At 44.7% G+C, this 18892-nt stretch overlaps 2 protein-coding genes across 6 annotated transcripts in view; one reads left to right on the top strand and one right to left on the bottom strand.

The window, feature by feature from the left end:
* LOC138758589 (interleukin-12 receptor subunit beta-1-like) overlaps positions 1 to 16762 on the bottom strand; it is an 88435-nt gene extending 71673 nt beyond the window's left edge. The window contains exons 1-2 of one of the 3 annotated variants that reach the window (XM_069927763.1): positions 15602 to 16762; positions 3252 to 3418 (exon numbers count right to left, since the gene is read on the bottom strand). The gene's annotated coding sequence lies outside the window, so the exon portion shown is untranslated. Of the gene's footprint in view, positions 1 to 3251; positions 3419 to 4341; positions 4531 to 4589; positions 4677 to 15601 lie in introns of those variants that run through there. The other 2 variants (XM_069927762.1, XM_069927765.1) reach the window with 2 other exon arrangements.
* The window catches only part of LOC138758588 (microtubule-associated serine/threonine-protein kinase 3-like), a 76817-nt gene continuing 63327 nt past the window's right edge, over positions 5403 to 18892 (top strand). Inside the window, exons 1-2 of one of the 3 annotated variants that reach the window (XM_069927759.1) lie at positions 5403 to 5624; positions 14340 to 14371. In XM_069927759.1, the coding sequence (XP_069783860.1) occupies positions 5586 to 5624; positions 14340 to 14371 (71 nt within the window). In that variant the 5' untranslated portion in view covers positions 5403 to 5585. Of the gene's footprint in view, positions 5625 to 14339; positions 14372 to 17011; positions 17444 to 18892 lie in introns of those variants that run through there. The other 2 variants (XM_069927758.1, XM_069927757.1) reach the window with 2 other exon arrangements.

Raw genomic sequence — 18892 nt, 5'->3', positions numbered from 1 at the left:
GACACCCTTAACAGGATTGCCTCCATTATCACATTCAACACTGACAGTCTGCAATGATATGTACACAGTCCACCACACCTATACAACCAAATATAGTTTCAACTCCATCTACAAGTTCACTGATGACTCCACAGTCATAGCCAGGTGCCCAACATCTGCACCTGCCATCTTGTGGTCTTTCCCTATCCCTGTCTTTTTCTAATTTCCTGCTTTGATCTTGCCTGCTCAATTTCCTTATTTGTTCCTTATTCTATATCACTCTGAAGCATTTCAAGTTTTCCCATTCCTTCAGCCCACCCCTGTCTCTGCGTTTTCCCTCTTTCCACTCTTTCACTCTACTGTTCTATGCCATCTTCCTATCTTACAGAGGAAGATTGTGGACTTGATCCTGCAGCCTGTCACAAACTGATCTACCTGGATACTCCCTCCTCTTCCCCACACTGATCTTTCTATATTGTTAAACCTTTAGTTCACCATTTACACCGTCGAAAAGCCCTCAGATATCTCCTTTGGTTCTTCTAATAGGTAACCCACCCTTATTTACCCAGAGTAAATTCCCCCCCAGAGTCAGCGACCCTTTCTACCTTTCCCCATTATTTAACCCTTTATTGGTTGTTTTGGGGCTTTAGAGCTGAATATGATCCGGAATAATTCCACATTCTGCTCCCATGATGCAGTTGTACCCCCTCTCCTCTCAATTAATTTATCTATTTATTTATTTATTTTACACACTACAAACCCTTCCCTTTCTAATTTTAAGTTATTTGGTTCTAACCTTTAATTATCAGCTGCAAAAACGTTCAGAGACAGGTTAACAGCAACACAAGACAATGCAGGTGGTAATAATCTGGAACAAAAAAAATGTCTACTTAGGAACTCACCGGATTGAGCAGCATCTGTGGGGGGGTGGGTGGGTGGGGGGTGGGGAGAAAGGAATTGTCAATGTTTCATGACAAAACCCTTCAAGGGTTCAAAACATACAAGGACAATTGGGCAGCACAAGCTCATGGGCTGAAAGGACCCGTTAGTTCAAGATGCAAGTTGAGTCCATGATAAATATGGTTATTTCATATTGATTGAGGATCTTTCTAAGTTCCGTCTATTCTCTCTCTCTTTCTCATCCTCCTTCTGCTTCTTCTCTCCCTCTCTTCTCTCACACTCTCCCCTTTCCCACTTTCATCTCTCCCACTCCCTCTTCTAATGGAATTTCCTCCTCAATCCCCCACACCCACACATTTCCTTCCCATCTATCTCTCTCTCTCTCTGATGCTGCCTCCTTCCTTCCTGCTGGCATTATTGCTCCAGGGGATCTGTGGCAGATGGGACAGACTGCCTCTCTCCCACTGTCAATTCCTTCTTCCGGCAAAGAGCAGGAAGTTGGGCACGGAGGCTGGGAGGGGATCGGGCACAGAGGCATGACTGTTCTACTGAACTTAAGAAAGCCTGATGTCACACAGAGATCTTCTGCATCTCAATCAGTTCCAGTACTGGCACCGGCAGGCAGCTGGCACCATCCATCACTGAGGACAAAACAAGCATTCCAGAGCAACAGAGTCCAGAAAAAAAGAGGCACAGATGTCAGAGCTGTTAAGAGAGGAGTGTTACAGTGAGGGGTGTGGGGTAGCAGGTCCAGAGCAGTTGATTACCTGGACACTGGCACGTACCAGTTACATAATTGTTGAAGCATTACCAGAAGAAAGGATAAAGTCAGGAGATGTGTGGGAATGTGTGTTCCACTGTACTCCTCAGTGCCCACCATGTGCCATGCTGTGCTAGGTATATTTCCAATGCCCTCATTAAGGACCTCCCCCCACCATATATTTCCAGTGGGTTTAATATTCCTTCCAATTTATTCCGAATAACTGACCAGGTCTTTTCCTAGAGTATGCTCGGTGAGCATAATCTGTGCCCATTTTATGGTCCAGTGTGTCCATACTGAGGCTCAGTTCAAAGTCAAAACTGATTCAAATGACAGGATTATGTTCTATATCTGAAGTGGTGAATGTGGGCTCAATTTTAACCTTTAAGAATTTGAACAGGTACCTGGATGGGAGGGGTATGTACTGGGTGCAGGTCAGTGAAGACTAGGCAGAATAATAGTTTGGCACAGACTAAAAGGGCCGAGGGGACTGTTTCTGTACTGAAATGTTCTATGGTTTGCACACCAGGGAGCTTCTACCACTCTGCTTCACTTTTCAACACTGCCCTCTGACAATAAGACTGGAAAATGTGGACCACCTCAATATCTCAAGAGCTTCCTCCCAGAGAAGGCAGACATCCACACTGAAATTCTTCCATACCTTTGGTGCACCAGTATTCTGTAAAATGGGGCATAAAAGCAAGGTTTAAGATTTGGTGATCCCATCTACTTCTGTCTCATGGACTTCTTACCGCAGTTGCACCTCTAGGCACCTGTGGGACACCACCAACACCATGCAATCCACTGGCAGAATAAGTGAACCAACATCACAGTCCATATCAACATTCCAGGCACAGTGAGTCGTTCACACCCTGCTACCAAACTCCTGAAATGATTACTTTCTTCCAAGCAACAGACAAATGCTGGAGGAACTGAGAAGGTCAGGCAGCATCCAGGGAAGATGATAGACTATCAGTGTTTTGGGCCAGAACCCTTAATTGGAACTGATTCTGATGAAGGGTTTCAGCCCAATTCTTTGAATGTCTATTGCCTTCCTTGGATGTTGGGTAACCTGCTGAGTTCCTCCAGCATTTGTGTTGGTCCAGTCTTCCAGAAGCTGAAGATCTTGTTTGACTTATTCCGAGCTCTGTCATAAGAATAGGCTGGGGTGGGGTGGGGGAGAGGAAAATCACAAGATATAGGAGCAGAAGTAGGTTTATTGGCCCATCAAGTCTGCTCCGCCATTCCAGTCATGAGCTGAACCATCCACCTACTCAGTCTTACTCTCCGGCTTTCTCCCTTGATGCCCTGACCAATCAAATACCTGCCAATCTCTGCGTTAAATACACCCAATGACTTCACTTCCACAGCTATCTGTGGCAACAAGTTCCACAGACTCACGACCTCCTGACTAAAGAAAGTTTTCCGCATCACTGCTTTAAATTGATGCTGAAGCTGCACCCTCTTGTCCAACCATGGGAAACATTCTTGCCACATCTACTCTGCCCAGACCTTTCAGCCTTTGAAATGACTCTATGGGAGGTCCTCTTATAGAGGGAAAAAATTCAACTGTAAAGGTGGATATTCTCTGCCCTCACTTCACTGAGCCTACCTTCATAAATGCTCGGCGTGCAGCTCCAAGATGCCGACTCCAATCCCTCCTCAGGCTGGTTGCAGAGGTGGAGTGGAGTGTTCCACCTCACTCCGTAAATGTGCTGCTGCTAAAAGCGGCTGGCTTGGGGTGGGCTGATGATGTTGTCACCCCGCAGCCCATTCATCCTGCATTAAAACAAAAAGAGGTTATAAAACCTGAGGCTCCTTCCTCCAGCTCTTCTGTCCAGTGCTGCCCCTCTGGCCCACCAAGCCTGGGTCTTTGTTCCCCTCTTTCATCCATTGGACTCCCCGGTTCTGCTTCTCCATGTCCACTCAACATTTTGTCGCAGTAACACTGCAGAAGTACTGGAGGTTGGAGTCCTTCAACATGCTGGAGGGTCAGCGCTGGGCAGAAGAAGGATCAATGGCAATCTTCGTTACCCATAATCCCTCATGCAGCTGGAACCGCTCTGCGTTTCCCAGAGCGGTTCCAGCTGCGCGGGGATTAATGAGTAATGAAAACGGCCATTGCTGACTACGTATGTATGATGCCATGTGGTGGGTGGCACTACAACTCCAGTCACCCCGCCTCCACTGGCTCTGGAGGACGCAACGAGGCGCTGCTCTTCATAAAAGCAATGCTGCAGCAGTCCTTTAGGCCTCCTCTATATAAAAAAAAGGTAAGTGTGTAGCTGCCTGCACCTTGGGCTGACACAGGAAATGACCGTTGAACATGGTGACTGGAAAAGCATCTTGCGGGCTGAAACGCCCATTTCTGTAGGTCGCCGGCAGATCACAGGGGCCCCGGGTATCCGAGGTAATGAATTAGCAGCTGGCCCTCTCAAGCCAGGCCCCAGTGGTTACACGGCTGAGCTGACTATAAAAGGCAGACCTGCCATTGAATAAACACAGTGTTGAATACACTCTACTGGTGTGTGTGTCTCTCTTCTATGGATTTAGGGCTATAACTGAGAACTATAACCCAGCTGTAGCGACCTCACTATATGTGCTCATTTTTCTCTACCTATGGAGCCAGCCTCCAAAAAATGAGATGAGGTTACTCCAATGAATACAGACCAAGAGCCGACAATCACTCCTCATATGCTAACCTTTTCATTCCTGGTAGCATTCTAGTAAATATTCTCAGAACTCTCTCCAAGGCCAGCATGTATTTTCACAAATACTCAAGGCTATTTGCAAAGTCCCTTTGAATAAAAAAAATGCGATAATTCCACTAGCCACTTTGAAGTGGCGAAAGAGCATTTGGGAAGGTACAGAGAACCCGGGTACTCCGTTGTGATTACAAGTTATGTGAACTTCAGCCTCACACCACCTCACAAACCACTCATCCACCTACCCTGTCAAGCACCCTGACTCGCTCAGAACTGCAGTAAAAGGTCACTCCTCGTTCTCCAGGTTTGGAGGAAGGCGAAGAAGAGTCACCCGCCCCCTCACCTCACCCATCCCCACCTCCTCCCCTCACCCCCTCTTTCACCTCGCCACCTCCTTCACATCCCCCTCCCCACCCTCACCCCCTCACCTCACCCATCCCCACCTCCTCCCCTCACCCCCTTTCACCTCGCCACCTCCTTCACATCCCCCTCCCCACCCTCACCCCCTTCTTCACCCCCTCCACCTCCTCTCCCCTTCCCTCCTCTCCTCCTTCACCTCCCACTCCACTCCCTCACCCCCTCCACCTTCCCCTCCCTCCCCCCTCCACCTCCCCTCCCATCCCCCCCACCCCCTCCACTCCCATCCCCCACCCCCTCCACCTCCCCTCTCCCTCCCTCCCCTCCCCTCCCCCTCCACCCCCTCCCCTCCCCCTCCCTCCCCTCCCTCCCCCTCCCTCCCCTCCCTCCCCCTCCCTCCCTCCCCTCACCTCCCCTCCCCTCCCTCCCGACCGCCCTCGGAAAGTTAGGGGTTGAGTTGCGACTCCAATATTCTCGCACGACGCTGGGAATTTCCTCTGGAGTCGAAGTTGGCAATTTTGTGTCCAGCGCTGAGCCAGTCAGTGCTGGAGACGGGATTTTGTTTATTGGGATGGCTCCACCCATCACCAACCCCCCCCCCCCCCCCACCCACCAAGCGCTCGGAGATCGGTCGGCACTGCTGGTGGCTCAGTCTGCTGCTTTGTCCGGTGCGGCGGAGTGGGCGAGATTGGTCACCCTTCCCTGCTCCCACCGCTAACGCACACCCTCACAGCTGGAGCAGAGCGGCCGGCCGGGTCTGCGGCGAGTGATCCTCCCATTCATTGACTGCACGGGGGTGGGGGGGAGGAGACAGAGCATCTCCAGCCCCCCTCCACACACACAGGGCAAGTGTCCAGGCAGGGCACGAATAGAAGGGGCTGTTGATGGACGAGTCGAACATTCTGAGGCGGCGTGGATTCCAGGTAAGTGGAGGGGACTGGAAACTGACCCCACGAGGGAATAGGGGAGGACATAATACAGAGGCCCTTGTGGCTGCCCTGCCATTTCAGTCAGATTCCATCTGATCGTTCATCTGAATACCACTTTTCTGCCACAATCCTGCATCTATTTACTCTCTCCATTTCCAAAAAAATTCTGTTGGGACCCCCCCCCCCCTCTATTTTGACATTGTGACCCCTGGATCTTGATCTCCAGTCAGAGGAGATAGATATCTCCCTGACCAGCTGTGTGAATGCTGGAGGCTTAAATGTGATCACCTCTCATACCCTACTAGAGAGTCACAGTTGTACAGCACAGAAACAGGCTCCAGAGCCCACCATGTCCACACTGACTATTACGCCCAACCCTATCCGTAGCATTTATAAGCCTTGGCAATTCAAGTATTTGTCGAGATGCTTCTTAAAGTCAGAGTCTGTTTAATTTCACCTCATTGGATTGTCCCCATTGCTAGGAATTAGCTGGGTGGATCTGGGCTGCATGACCTCTATTGAAAATATATGACCCCCTTTGATAGGGATAGTAGAAATGTGCACTCTCAGCAGGGCCCTCTACAACCATGGCATATCTACTTTTTAACTCAAACTCTCTTGCAAAGTACTATTTACTTTCCTTGTGATGGCTTCATGTTAACTTTCAGTGACTTTTGTACAAGCATGTCTCTGCACACCAATACCTTCCAGTCCTTCCACATTTAAAATATATTCTATATTTCTATATTTTTTCTACCAAAGTGAATGATGTTTTTCCGCAGAATATGCTATAGAACATTACAGCAGAGCGATGTTGTCCAATATAAAAAAGAAACCTTCCCTATCCCCATAACCCTCTATTTTCCTTTCATCCATGTGTTTGTCTAAGAGTCTCTTAAATGCCCCTAATGTTTCAGCCTCCACCACCACCCTTGGAAAGGCATTCCAAGCACCCACAACTCTCTGAGTGAAAAACTTACCCCTGATGTCTCCCTGAAACTTTCCTTCCTTCACTTTGTACAGACATCCTTTGGTGTTTGCTACTCCCGCCCTGCGAAAATGGCACTCTCTATCTACGCCTTACATTTAACCTGAAGTCTCTCTGCATTCTCTTCTGCCATTCAGTTTTGTATTTTCAACAGACTTGGATTTATTACTTCATCCAAAGCGTTGATATACATTGACTACACATAGAGTTCCAGCACCAATCCCCTTGGTATTTCACTAGTCACAAATGCCCTTTAATTCTTTCTTATTATTCCAAATGTCAACCAATTCTCAATCCACACCATTACTTATGCTCCAATAACCTTCGTTTAATAGCATCTTGTGTGGGACCTTATTGAAAACCATTTGAATGTCCAGATATACCATGTCTACTAGTTTGCCCTCATCTATAGTTTGTTATAATCTCAAGAAAGTCCAACAGATTTGTGTTGACTGTGTCTGATCCTATTATGTTTTCCAAGAGTCCTAGTACCAATTCTTTAACTATAGATTCCAGCATTTTTCCTATTTTTGATATAATTTAACTGCTTTCATTTTTCCTCTTTTAATTTGCCTCCTTTTTTAAAAAAAATGAAGGGGTTACATTGACTACTTTCCAGTTGTCTAGGACCTGCTCTCCAATCTTGCTAGATGACAATCAATACCCTCATTTGTTTTAGTGTATCTCTTTCAAAACATTGGGAAGCAGGACTTCACATCCAGGGAATTGATTATCTTTTAATCTCATTCATTTCTCTAATAAATTACCTTTCTATAAAATTAGTATTGAACTATTCCATTTCTCTATGCTTGTAATTATCAAGAATTTCCATGAAATTTTCTAGGATTTCTGTGAAGACACAATGAATTTTTAACATTTCTCTGCCTTCTTCCCAGTAAAACTTACTTATTCCCCACAATATTTCAGTTCTTATTCAGTAAGAAACCTCACATTAATTATAGCTTATCTTTCCCTTTATGCATCTCTATGGCAGTTGATAGTCCATTTCTATGCTACTTATCAATCAGTTTCACACTCTGTTCTCCCTATCTTTATCAAGGCTTTGAACCTCCTTTGCTGAATTCTGCAAGTTTCTTAATCCTCAGTTTTACATAATTTACATTATAAGCTTTTCCTTTGATCTAAGGGAAACACAAAAGGCTCCAGACTGTGAAAACATACAGAAATGCTGAAGAAACTCAGCTGGTCTCATAGCCCTGTCTCTCTCTCTCTCTTTTCCCTATCTCCTTTCACAGAGCCAAAATCAATTATCACCTCTTATCATATCCAATTAACACCTTTTGGCTATTGGTCTGGACTCCATTCTTCAGTCCTTATTCAGATGCCTTCCTGTTTGCTTATACCTTGAAGAAGGGCTCAGGCCCAAAAAGTCGGTGATATATCTTTACCTCTGACTGAGTTCTTCCAGCATTTCTGTGTGTGTGTGTTTTTTTTAAACCTTTGATCTAATATTATATTTAACTTATCTTGACAGCCATAGTTGACCACTTTCCTGTTGGGTTTTAATGTCTTAAAAAGATATGTAAATGAAGTAAACTATGCATCAATTCTTTAAGCGTTAGCCATTAATTTCTTGAGTGTTAACCATTGCTTGTAAACTGTCAAGCCCTTTAGTTTCTCAGTCTTCATTTTGCTGGCTCCTATTTCATTCCTTTGTAGTTTTATTCAGATTTAAGATCTCAGTTTGAGTTGGAACTTAATTGATCTCCTTTTTTACTTAAAATGATGGCATGTTTTGATCATCGCTCCCTGAAGGGCCCTTAACCACCAGATCATTAATTAACCTTTTCTCATCACATAATACTATATTTAAAAGCCCCTGCTTCCTCAGTTCCTCAAAACACTGATCAAGCAAAACATTTTTATACACTCCATAAATTCATTCTCTACACCAGCCATTTCCCCTGGAGGGGGAAGGGGGAGCTGCAGGATATTAAAGTAAAAAGCTTCAGTTTCTTTTCACCTCGCATAACATAAATATTATTTTCTTTTTATGTAGTCCTTAGGCGAAAAGTATGAAAGAAACCAAAACCTAACTGCTTCACAGGGAAGGGGGTCCATAAACTTTGAGCCGAGTCCTGGGGGGGGGGGGGGGGGGGCGATAGCCAAAAAATTGTTGAGAATGGCTGGTCTACACCATTACCTCTTTGATATATCTGGTGCAGATGTAAAGTCCCCTCGTGAAACTCACCACTGATATCTTAAGTTACACTATGCTCTCTGCATTACCACGATTGTCTGGGGGCCCAACTCCCACTAATGTTTTCTGCCCCCTGCAATTCTTTAATCTGTTCAAACTGATTATATTTCTTGATTTGCAAAACTAAGAAACTGCTCTCTCCTGCCCTTATCCCAATCTTTAGTACCAAGATTATTCAGTCTCCTTTTTAATTTCATCAATCTTTTCTAAATGCTTAGTATTATGGAGTATAACCAACACCCAACCCCAACCCACGAATTTTCCCTTGCAACCGCTGCATCCGTGTCTGCCTGTCCCGCATCGGACTTGTCAGCCACAAACGAGCCTGCAGCTGACGTGGACATTACCCCTCCATAAATCTTCGTCCGCGAAGCCAAGCCAAAGAAAGAATTCCCATTTTATGATCACATTTGTGTTGTGTATTATCTTATACTCATTTATTTCTCTTTGTGTCTTTAACTTGCTTATCTTGTTAAGAATCCTGCATGCATTCAAAGAAACAGCCTTCAGTTTTGTCCTTTTATCATTTTTCCCTGCTCTGACACTAACTGATGATCATTATGCGTATTGCTAAATTGCACACAATCTCTTTGGCCTTTCTCTTTAACTTTCTAAATTTTCTCCATCAGAACCCTCTTCCCAACTCTTTAGTCTACCAGTGGTTCTCAACCTTTTTCTTTCCACTCACATACCCCTTTAAGTAATCCCTATGCCATCGGTGCTCTGTGATTAATAAGGGATTGCTTAAGGTGGCATGTGGGTGGAAAGAAAAAGGTTGAAAACCACTATTTTAATTATACCTAATTGACTCGTTATGTGCATGGTTTCATAACTCCAAAGGAATGACAATTTTTCTCAAACAAAATATTTCCGTAATGATTGGATCTAGAGCAGTGATTCTCAACCTTCCCGTCCCACTCACATACCACCTTAAGCAATCCCTTACTAATCACAGAGCACCGATGGCATAGGGGTATGTGAGTGGAAAGAAAAAGGTTGAGACCCACTGGTAGACTAAATAGTTGGGAAGAGGGTTCTGATGGAGAAAATTTAGAAAGTTAAAGGGAAAGGCCAAAGTGATTGTGCAGGTACAGTATTTGAATATTTAGGATTTTGCTCCTTATTAAATGTAAATGAATCCATTTACTCTTTCCCCAATACTTGTTACAATGATCCATTCACTGAAACCTGTTCATTCTGCTCCAATCTTTGAGCTATACATTCAGTTCCCCAACCATATTTACTCCATGCCAGTTTGTGTGTGGCTCCAGTAGTAAGTAATTCTCAGATTCTACTTTTTAATTTGGATCCAAGCTGCGCACATTCCTTCAGCAGAACCTCCTTCGGTGTCCTATCTATGATATTGGCTCCCATGAAGACAAGAACCACTGGATATTTTCCCTCGCTCCATTCTTCTCCAACTTAGAGAAAGAATCTTTAAACCTGGCACCAGGTAGAGAACGCGACCATTGCAAGTTACACATGCTGCTCTGGAAAACAATACCAATCCCTTTAATTATGTTATCCCAATTATTATTTACTTCTCATTCCACCAACTTAAATGGGGTCCACCATGCTGGTCAGTTCATTCATCTATTCTACATTCTCTACTGACATCCACATGGATCTCTTATCTATCATACAAGTGGAAGATTAAGGCTGTCATACTACCTGCCTTACTTATAGTCACACACTTGGTTATTCCAACTGCTATCAAACTCCTGAACCTTCCCATATTACTCTAACTACCCCAGATCCACCAAAAGATCAATCTGTATGACTGAAGTGTCACCTTTTTCTTGCATTAACTACAATTGTGAAAAAAGTATTTACCTATTGTTTAATATTTATTATCTCTTTTTCTGTCTTGCATTTGTGGTAATTTACTGTAAATGTTTTAATATTGTATTTGGTGTATTACATTACCAGTTTGGCTGCAGCAAGTAAGAATTTCAGTGCATTTGTATGTTGTGCTTGTGTTATATGACACTGAACTCACATTGAACATTGATCCATTGTCCCTCCTGATATACCTATTCTATACGTGAGCTAAGAGGTGGGAGCGCCTCTTTCCCCCTCCATATACGAAGAAGGTAGGTGGAGGAGCAAGTAGTACAGAGGAAACTTGTAGGCTACAGAAGAACTTAGACAGGTGAGGAGAATGGACAGAGAAGTGCCAAATGAAATATAATGGAAAATGTATGGTCATGCACTTTGGTAGAAAACAATAAATGGGCAGACTATTTCGTAAATGGGGAGAAAATTGAAAATACCAAGATGCAAAGGGACCTAGGAGTCCTCCTGCAGGATAGCCTGAAGGTAAACTTGCATGTTGAGTCAGTGGTGAAGAAGGCAAGTACAATGCTAGCATTCATTTCAAAAGGAATAGAATATAAGAGCAGGGATGTGGTGTTGAGGCTTTATAAGGCACTGGTGAGACCTCACTTGGAGTATTGTGAGCAGTTTTGGACTCGTCATTTGAGAAAAGAAGTGCTGAAATTGGAGACAGTTCAAAGGAGGATCACGAGGATGATTCCTGGAATGAAAAAGTCCTCATATAAGGAGCATTTGACAGCTCTTGGCCTGTACTCGTTGGAATTTAAATCAATGAGGGGTGATCTCATTGAAACATTTGGAATGTTTAAAGGCATGGACAGAATAGGTGTAGAAAGGTGGTTTCCCCTGGTGGGAGAGTGTAGGACAAAAGGGTTGAGGGGTGTAGCTCAGAACAGGAATGTGTAGGAATTTCTTCAGCCAGAAGCTGGTAAATCTGTGGAATTTGTTGCCACAGGTAGTTGTGTAAACAAGGTGTATTTAAGACAGAGATTGATAGGTTCTTGATTAGGTTATGGGGAGAAAGCCAGGCAGTGGGGCTGAGTGGGGAAAATGGATCGGCTCATGATTAAATAATGGGGAAATCTTGATGACCTGAATACCCTATTTTTGCTCCAATGTCTTATGGTTTCCCTGTCTCAATGTTGGAATCCATCTCATTACTTTAAGCTGAAGTTCCTCAGGTTGGAAACAATTCCTGGTTCAGTCACGATATATTCGTGAGTAACACAGGGGTTCAATATCAGCCAGTAACACTAGCCCCCTTTTCCACTGGCATCTTGTCTCAGAAATTAATTGGGACAGGGACCAGCAGAAAAAAGAAAATCGTCAGCCCGCCGGTGTCAAATGACGCAATTTCATGCTGGGGATTAACCACCTTGACCTCGACTCGTATCTCTGGCTTCAGCTGATGCCAGCGTGCTGATAAAATTAGTGGAAAAAGGGACAGCAGAAAGTCACATGTTTCCAGTTGAAGGTAGAACACTCCAATCCCCGGGGATGAGTTGTATCCCAGTTAAGGGCAACCCAGTGGAAATGGCACAAAGGGCTTCCTATCCTGGGACATTATGACCAATTAACTGGGATGTCAGTGGAAAAGGGGCTATAGAGAGGAACATCAGTGAAAAGCAAGGTCTCTAAAACAAAAGGGTTTAATACAAGGTGCGACATCAATGAATGACATGGGAAGTATCTTCACTGATAATCAGATCAGTAATATCATTGAACATTGCAGAAACAATTCTGCTTAACCTGAGGAGAAATGACAACGAAACACCATAACTGGTGTGCTGGTTTTAATTTTCCAAAATTACCTAGGTTTGGGGAAGGTTTAATTAGAGTGGAAAATAGTATATGTAGCCCTTTATTCAAAAAGAGAGGGAGATAGAGAGTAGGAAACTACTGGTCTGTTAGTCTCATATCTGTTATGGGTAAAATGTTAGAAGCTATTAGTAAGATGTACAGCAAAATGCTCAGAAAGTTTGAGCCAAAGTTTATGTGCCTTTGTGGAAGAGAAATTAGATTTGACCAATTTATTAGAATTCTTTTAAGAAGTAACATGCATTGCGGATAAACTAGTGGATGTACCATACTAGAAAGCATTTGAAAAGATGCCTCATCAAAGGATGTTATGGAAAATAAAGACGCATGGTGCAGGAGATAACATTGGCCTCGAATGAAGGTTGACTGGTTATCAGGAAACAGAGTTGTGACCAAAGGTAGATAGGTCATCATAATTCGATAGCACATACCCAGTAATTTGATGTTTTTTGACAACTTATTGAATTCTGCAAGGGTCCAAGTGGATTGGAAAATTGTGACTCCTTGTTCAAGATGGGGAAAAGACAAAAGGTAGAGAACTTGTTTATTGTTTAAGAAAGCGTAATCAATGTAATTCAACATGGTTTATGAAAGTAAATCATGTTTGACAAATTTGCTATTCTTTGAGGATGTTGATAGAGAGGGACATGTTGCTGTGGAATAAAGGCATCTGGCAAGATGCACATTAGAGGTAAGAGCTCATGGTATGGGAAAAAGTGTGTTAGCATGGATTTAAAACCAGTTATGTAGCAAAAAGAGAGCAGGAATAAATGGGCCATTTTTAGGTTGCAAGTATATAACCAATAAGAGTATCTAGGTGTAAGTCTTTGGACTTCATTGATTAAATGACCTGGAGGAGGGAGCAGAATGTAGGTTTGCTGATAATATGAAAATAGGTGGGACAGCATGTAACAATGAGGACATTGTGGCTCTGCAATGCAATATAGTTAGGTTGAGTGATTGGGTAAAAGGTTGGGAAATGGAGTTTAAGAATGGGTAGTATGCACTTTGGAAAGAAAACTCAGAAGCCAGGTTACCAGCTCAATAGATAGCAATGATTTAGGGGAATGTGGGCCAAATGCAAGAAAATTAGTTGGCATGGATGAATTGGGCCGAAGAGGTATGCTGTATAACTCAAGTATTCTAAGCAGCAGTACTAATGCTGGGAACTATGTGTCTCCCTTCAACCTGACCAACAATGCTCACCTTGATTCTCTGCTTTTTTTCCCCACAAACTGTGTCTCTACTCTGCCACTGCCCATTTAATCCAATGGGCTTCAGCCTTGGTTTATTCAGAATCATTCACATTCTCAGAATCCCCTGGAGCACTTTACATCCGATAAGTCAATTATGTGCACAAGTCCCTGAAGTGAGATCAATCCATAACCTCTATGTCAGAGGCAAGTGATAGAGATGGAAAATGACAGAGGGAGAGATGGGGGGTGGGGGAATGAGAAAGAGAGATGAAGAAAGAGATGAGATGATGAAGGGAGATGGAGAAAGAGAAATGGATAAGAAGAGCAAATAAGATGCAGAGAAAGGGAGTAACTATAAAACAGAGAGAGTGAGACTTGAGAGAGGGAGAAATTGTAATGGAGAGAGACAGAAACAGGATGCATAATTGGAAGAGCAGGGAGAGGGAGAGAATGAAATCAATTCATACGGTTGGCATAATGACATTACTGTTCTCATTAAATACTTCTAGAGGTAGGCGATCATTCCTTGCAGCATGCATCTCTGGGTGTCTGTGGCACAGTTTAATTAATATTTCCTGTTCCCTTTGTGTCTGAGTCAATCCCAGGACTGGGAGAGAGCACAAGCTGATTACTGTTTCCATCTTTTGCAGAAAGAACTGAGCTTGCCAAGAAGGCACAGTATGTAAGTACCAATCCCTTCAAACAGTCCTTACACATTAACCTGTCCTGCTGCTTGCAGTACACAGTGCGAGCCAGTTGCCCACCTCTTATGCCATAACTTGGCACCACAATGGCAAGTTAAAAAAAAAACCAATCTAATTTACCCGAGGTTCGCAGAGACCAATGTTGCTCAGAACATTCTGATGCTAATTCCAGTTCACAAACTGCAGGTGTGCTCTCTGTTGAAGTTCCAGGGACAGTGTTAGCAAAACTAAAACAGTTGAGGATGGTTGGGACCAGGACTTTATCCTGAGGAATTCCTGCAGCTGAGATTATGCATCTCCATGGCCATTGTGTGAGGTATGACTGCAACCAGTCAGTGGAGAGTTTTCTCCTGATCTCCATTGGAATTTACAAGAGAGAAGGTTGATCAAAAGATTCGGAGGACTTCTTGGAATGGATGCTGGGAAATGATTACCCCTCACGGAGGGTCATCATTCCAGTATAAGGAGTCACCCATTTAAGAAGATGAGAAGAAATATCTTCTCTGAATATATTTTAGAATAGTCTGTCCCAGAGTTATGTGAGCTGGTTTAGACAGATTTTTGGATAATATGGGAGTTGATGGTTATGAGTAGTGGGAAGGAGAATGGGGTTAAAGCCATTGTCCCTGTGACCTTCATGCCTATTCCAGAGATGTGGTTGCTCTTTGTGGTTTGAGAGTCTAGTTTCTAGAGACAGGAATCTGGGGAGATATGTTCAAATGTATAGTTGGGGAAGCATACAGCCAGAGCACTGAGGAATATTTCTGGTTAGTCTGTTATCTGGACAATTGGGACTGATGACTGGAGTGTGTGTTCAGGAGTCTGCTTTCCACAGTTTTTTTTTTGTCTACTGGCAAGGTTCTGGTGTCAGAAGTCTCAGGTGATGAGATAACTCATCTTCCAGCTGTGTATCCTCCAACTGGATGGCATTAATATTGGTTTCTGTGAAGAAACCACCCACCCTTCCTTGTCTCATTCCCTCTAGCTGTCTCTCTTTTTCTCTCTTCCCGTCACCTTTCACAGAGCCAAAATCAATTCTCACCTTTCCTCTTGTCATACCCAATTAACACCTTTTGGCTGTTGGGTCTGGACTCTTCCCCCTCCTATTCTTCCCCTTAATCTCTAGTCTTCAATTGAGATGCCTGTCTGATTTTTGCTTAGACCTTGAAGAAGGGCTCAGGCCCGAACCATCAGTAATATATCTTTACCTCCTATGGATGCTGCGAGACCTCCTGAGTTCCTCCAGCATTTCTGTGTTTTTACTCGGATGTCTAGGGTCCAGTTTCTGATGTCTGGCATCTTTGCTTGAAGATGTCCGGCGTACAGAATTTATTATCAGAAATCTAGGGTTCTGTTTTGGAAATCTGAAATTTGGACTCTGGAGTCTCATGTCCAGTGGTGCAGCTTGTAGATCTGCTGATGCCGGTGATGTCTGTGTGGGGATTGCATGTTCTCTCCGTAACTGTAAAGGTTTCCTCTGAGCGCTCGGCATTCACCTTGTGCATATTTTTGGTTAGTGAATTGGTGATTGGTGCAGACCCAATAGGCCGAATGGCCTGTTTCTGGGCTATGACGTTCTATGAGTTTGTTATTGTAATTTGGAGTCCAGAGTTGAGATGTAAAGCCTGCAATGTTTAGGAGTCCAAATGGATAAAATGGGAAGTGCCAACTGATCTCAGTGCTGGAAGTATTGAAAAGCCCAGCCCCTCCACTGGATTCCAGGAAAAGTTATTGGCAGATAGGTTCATTCTTAGTATTTCCTTAGTTCACAATTGTTCTGAACCAGTGCAGAGCTGCTATGCTTCAGGCCATACCTCACGGCTATTTTGAAGAGGGAGGGGATGTGGTGGGGCAGGTCGAGGAGGGGGGTTTGTGATTAATGAGGGAATGAGAGGAGGAAATACTGAGGAAGGTGGGGAGGAGGAGGGGTAGAAAGGAGAAGGTAGGGGAGAAAGATGTAGGGGGTAGGGAGGGGGGTGAGGGAGTTGGTGCTGGGTAGGAGGATTTGGGAAAGCTTGGGGAGGTGAGAGGGTCCTTCTGGATGGTGGGTGGGGGATGGGGGAGATGGGGGAGATGGGGGGGGATGGGGGAGATGGGGGACAAGGCGTCCGCGGGGCGAGGAGGCCTCCCCGCTGAAGCCGGGCTTCCGCTCCGTCTGCCTGACAAGGACGCGGCGAACGGAGAACAACAGGCCCCGGCCGCGCCCCGCCCCGCTGCCGGCTTCCTGTCGCCCTGCAGCCAGCGGCTTCCTGCCCTGCTGCCGGGGCCTGCTCCTCGCACTCTACCGCGGCAGCCGGGGCCGTGAGGCCCATCGGGGGGACGGGGGAGCGGCGCCACTGCGGCCTCTGGTCCTCTCAGTGAGGGAGGGGAGTAGAAGGGAGAAGGGGAGGGGGGTAAAGGGGAGAGGAGGTAAAGGGGGAGGGGGTAAAGGGGAGAGGAGGTAGAGGGGAGGGGGTAGAGGGGAGGGGGGTAGAGGGGAGGAGGTAAAGGGGAGAGGGGGAGGGGGTAGAGGGGAGGGGGGTAAAGGGGAGAGGAGGTAAAGGGGAGAGGAGGTAAAGGGGAGAGAGGGAGGGGTAAAGGGGAGGGGAAAAGGAAAGAAGGAGGTGGAGAGGGGTGGGGGAGTGAAGGGAGAGGGGTGAACATGAGAAAAATGAGGGAGGGATGAGAGGGAAGGAGTGAGAAGGAGAAAGGAGACGGAGTGGGACAACGTTAGAGTTGGAGGGAAGGAGAAATTTCTATTGGGGAAAAAAGCAAAATACAATGGAAGAGGGAAATTGAGTGATGAAGATAGGAAGATGAGATATGACAATGGTAATAACAATGAATTGTTATTATGAATTGGAATTATGGGCACTCAGAAGATGAAAGCCTAGATCAGTGAATTTATCAGCAGGGTGAGAGGATCCTCACATTCAACATACAGAATCAACCCTCGAAGTGCCGATCAGAACTTGTCTAGGTGCCAGCATGTCAGATCCAAGTGAGTGGATGGGGCTGCCCAAATACAAGAGCCATAGTGTGACAGGCTCCCTGCTCCATCGTTCAAAAAGGTAAATTTGTTTGTGGATGTTGTTGATATTTGGCCTGTTCATGTGTGATCTTCTCCCTACCCCTTACTTTATAATAAGCCCTATTATAAGCCATGTGCTATCCAGAAAGGGACCGGGCCCTCATTTTTTTAAAAAATAGAAAGTGCTTCTTTTGATGTGCCTGCAAAACATGTTTAATATTTCAATAATAGTGGCTTGGAGTAAAATGAATGCATTGATTGCCGTTCGAACTGAGGCGATGAGATGGGCCCTTGTTTCTGGACTGGAAGGTACACTGTCATGGATGACATTACACAGTTGCTCACAGTGCCCTTCATTATTTCTTTCCTACTGACGTCAAACACTTCGCCTCTCAGCTTTTCACATGGCTCTCCTCTATTTCTGTTTACTTACAACTGTGCCTCTCTTCTATTTCTACCTTTTATCCAAGATCATTTCTGTCTTTTTTTATAAAAACTTTGCTGACTCTCTATCTGTTGACGCAACTTTTACACTTTCTCAAAAAAATCTCTCAATATGAATCTCTCTCTCTCGCACCCCCCCCCCTCTCTCTCTCTCACCCTGCCCCTTCCTCCCCTGTCTTTCTTGATGAGTTGCTTATATTTTAGGTGGCTATTTCTTGATATTATTTTCAGCAAACATGCACGATGTCTTCTGGATTACAGGCTGCTTAAGAGCTGATGAAGTGCAAAGATACCCATTCCATTCTGTGTCTGTAGAGGCTAAGAACTGTATTAAATATCGATATTGTACCTTCAAGTATTGATACAGGGCTGTAAAAATATACTGTGACAGTGACATGTGAGGGATTGATGTAGAGATATGGGGAAAGCATTAGGCAAATAGATTAGTCTAGGATCAATAAAGATCTTTGTGATGGGGTGGGTCTAAAGTTGGATTAGATGGATCTAAAGGCAGGCCAGGAGCTCCTCCAGAGCAATTGTAATTGCGCTCTGGGTACAGTGAAGCAGGGAACAGGCTTAATCTTATTGAAAGGATGAGGAAACAGGGAGGGTGAATGTTTCAGGCTGATGATCCAACTAGGGATTATAGGTGCTGCTGGCCACAGCCAAATTCTTCAACAACTGAAGAATAGCTTCAAAACAGGAAACACCATTTGGGGCCCCAAACAATCCTTCTAAGTGAGGCAGCACTTCTCTTGTGTATTTGTGGGAGTCATCTACTGCATCTGGTGCTCCTGTTGTGGCCTTCTCTACATCAGAAAGACTGGATGCAGGCTGGGAGATTGCTTCGCCGACCACCTTTGCTCTGTGCCCGCATCAGTGACAGGGATCTCTCCAGTGGACAACCCTTTCAATTCTGTGTCCCATTCCTGCTCCCACATGTCCATGGCCCCATGCACTGCGAAACCAAGGCCACTTGTCAATCTGGAGGAGCAACACTTAATTTTCCGACCTGGCACTCTCGAAACGGATGACATTAACGTCG

Source organism: Narcine bancroftii, chromosome 3, assembly GCF_036971445.1.
Source record: "Narcine bancroftii isolate sNarBan1 chromosome 3, sNarBan1.hap1, whole genome shotgun sequence".
Taxonomy (NCBI): Eukaryota; Metazoa; Chordata; class Chondrichthyes; order Torpediniformes; family Narcinidae; genus Narcine; species Narcine bancroftii.
The sequence above is the reverse complement of the archived record's forward strand: the minus strand, read 5'-3'. Positions and strand labels throughout refer to the sequence as shown.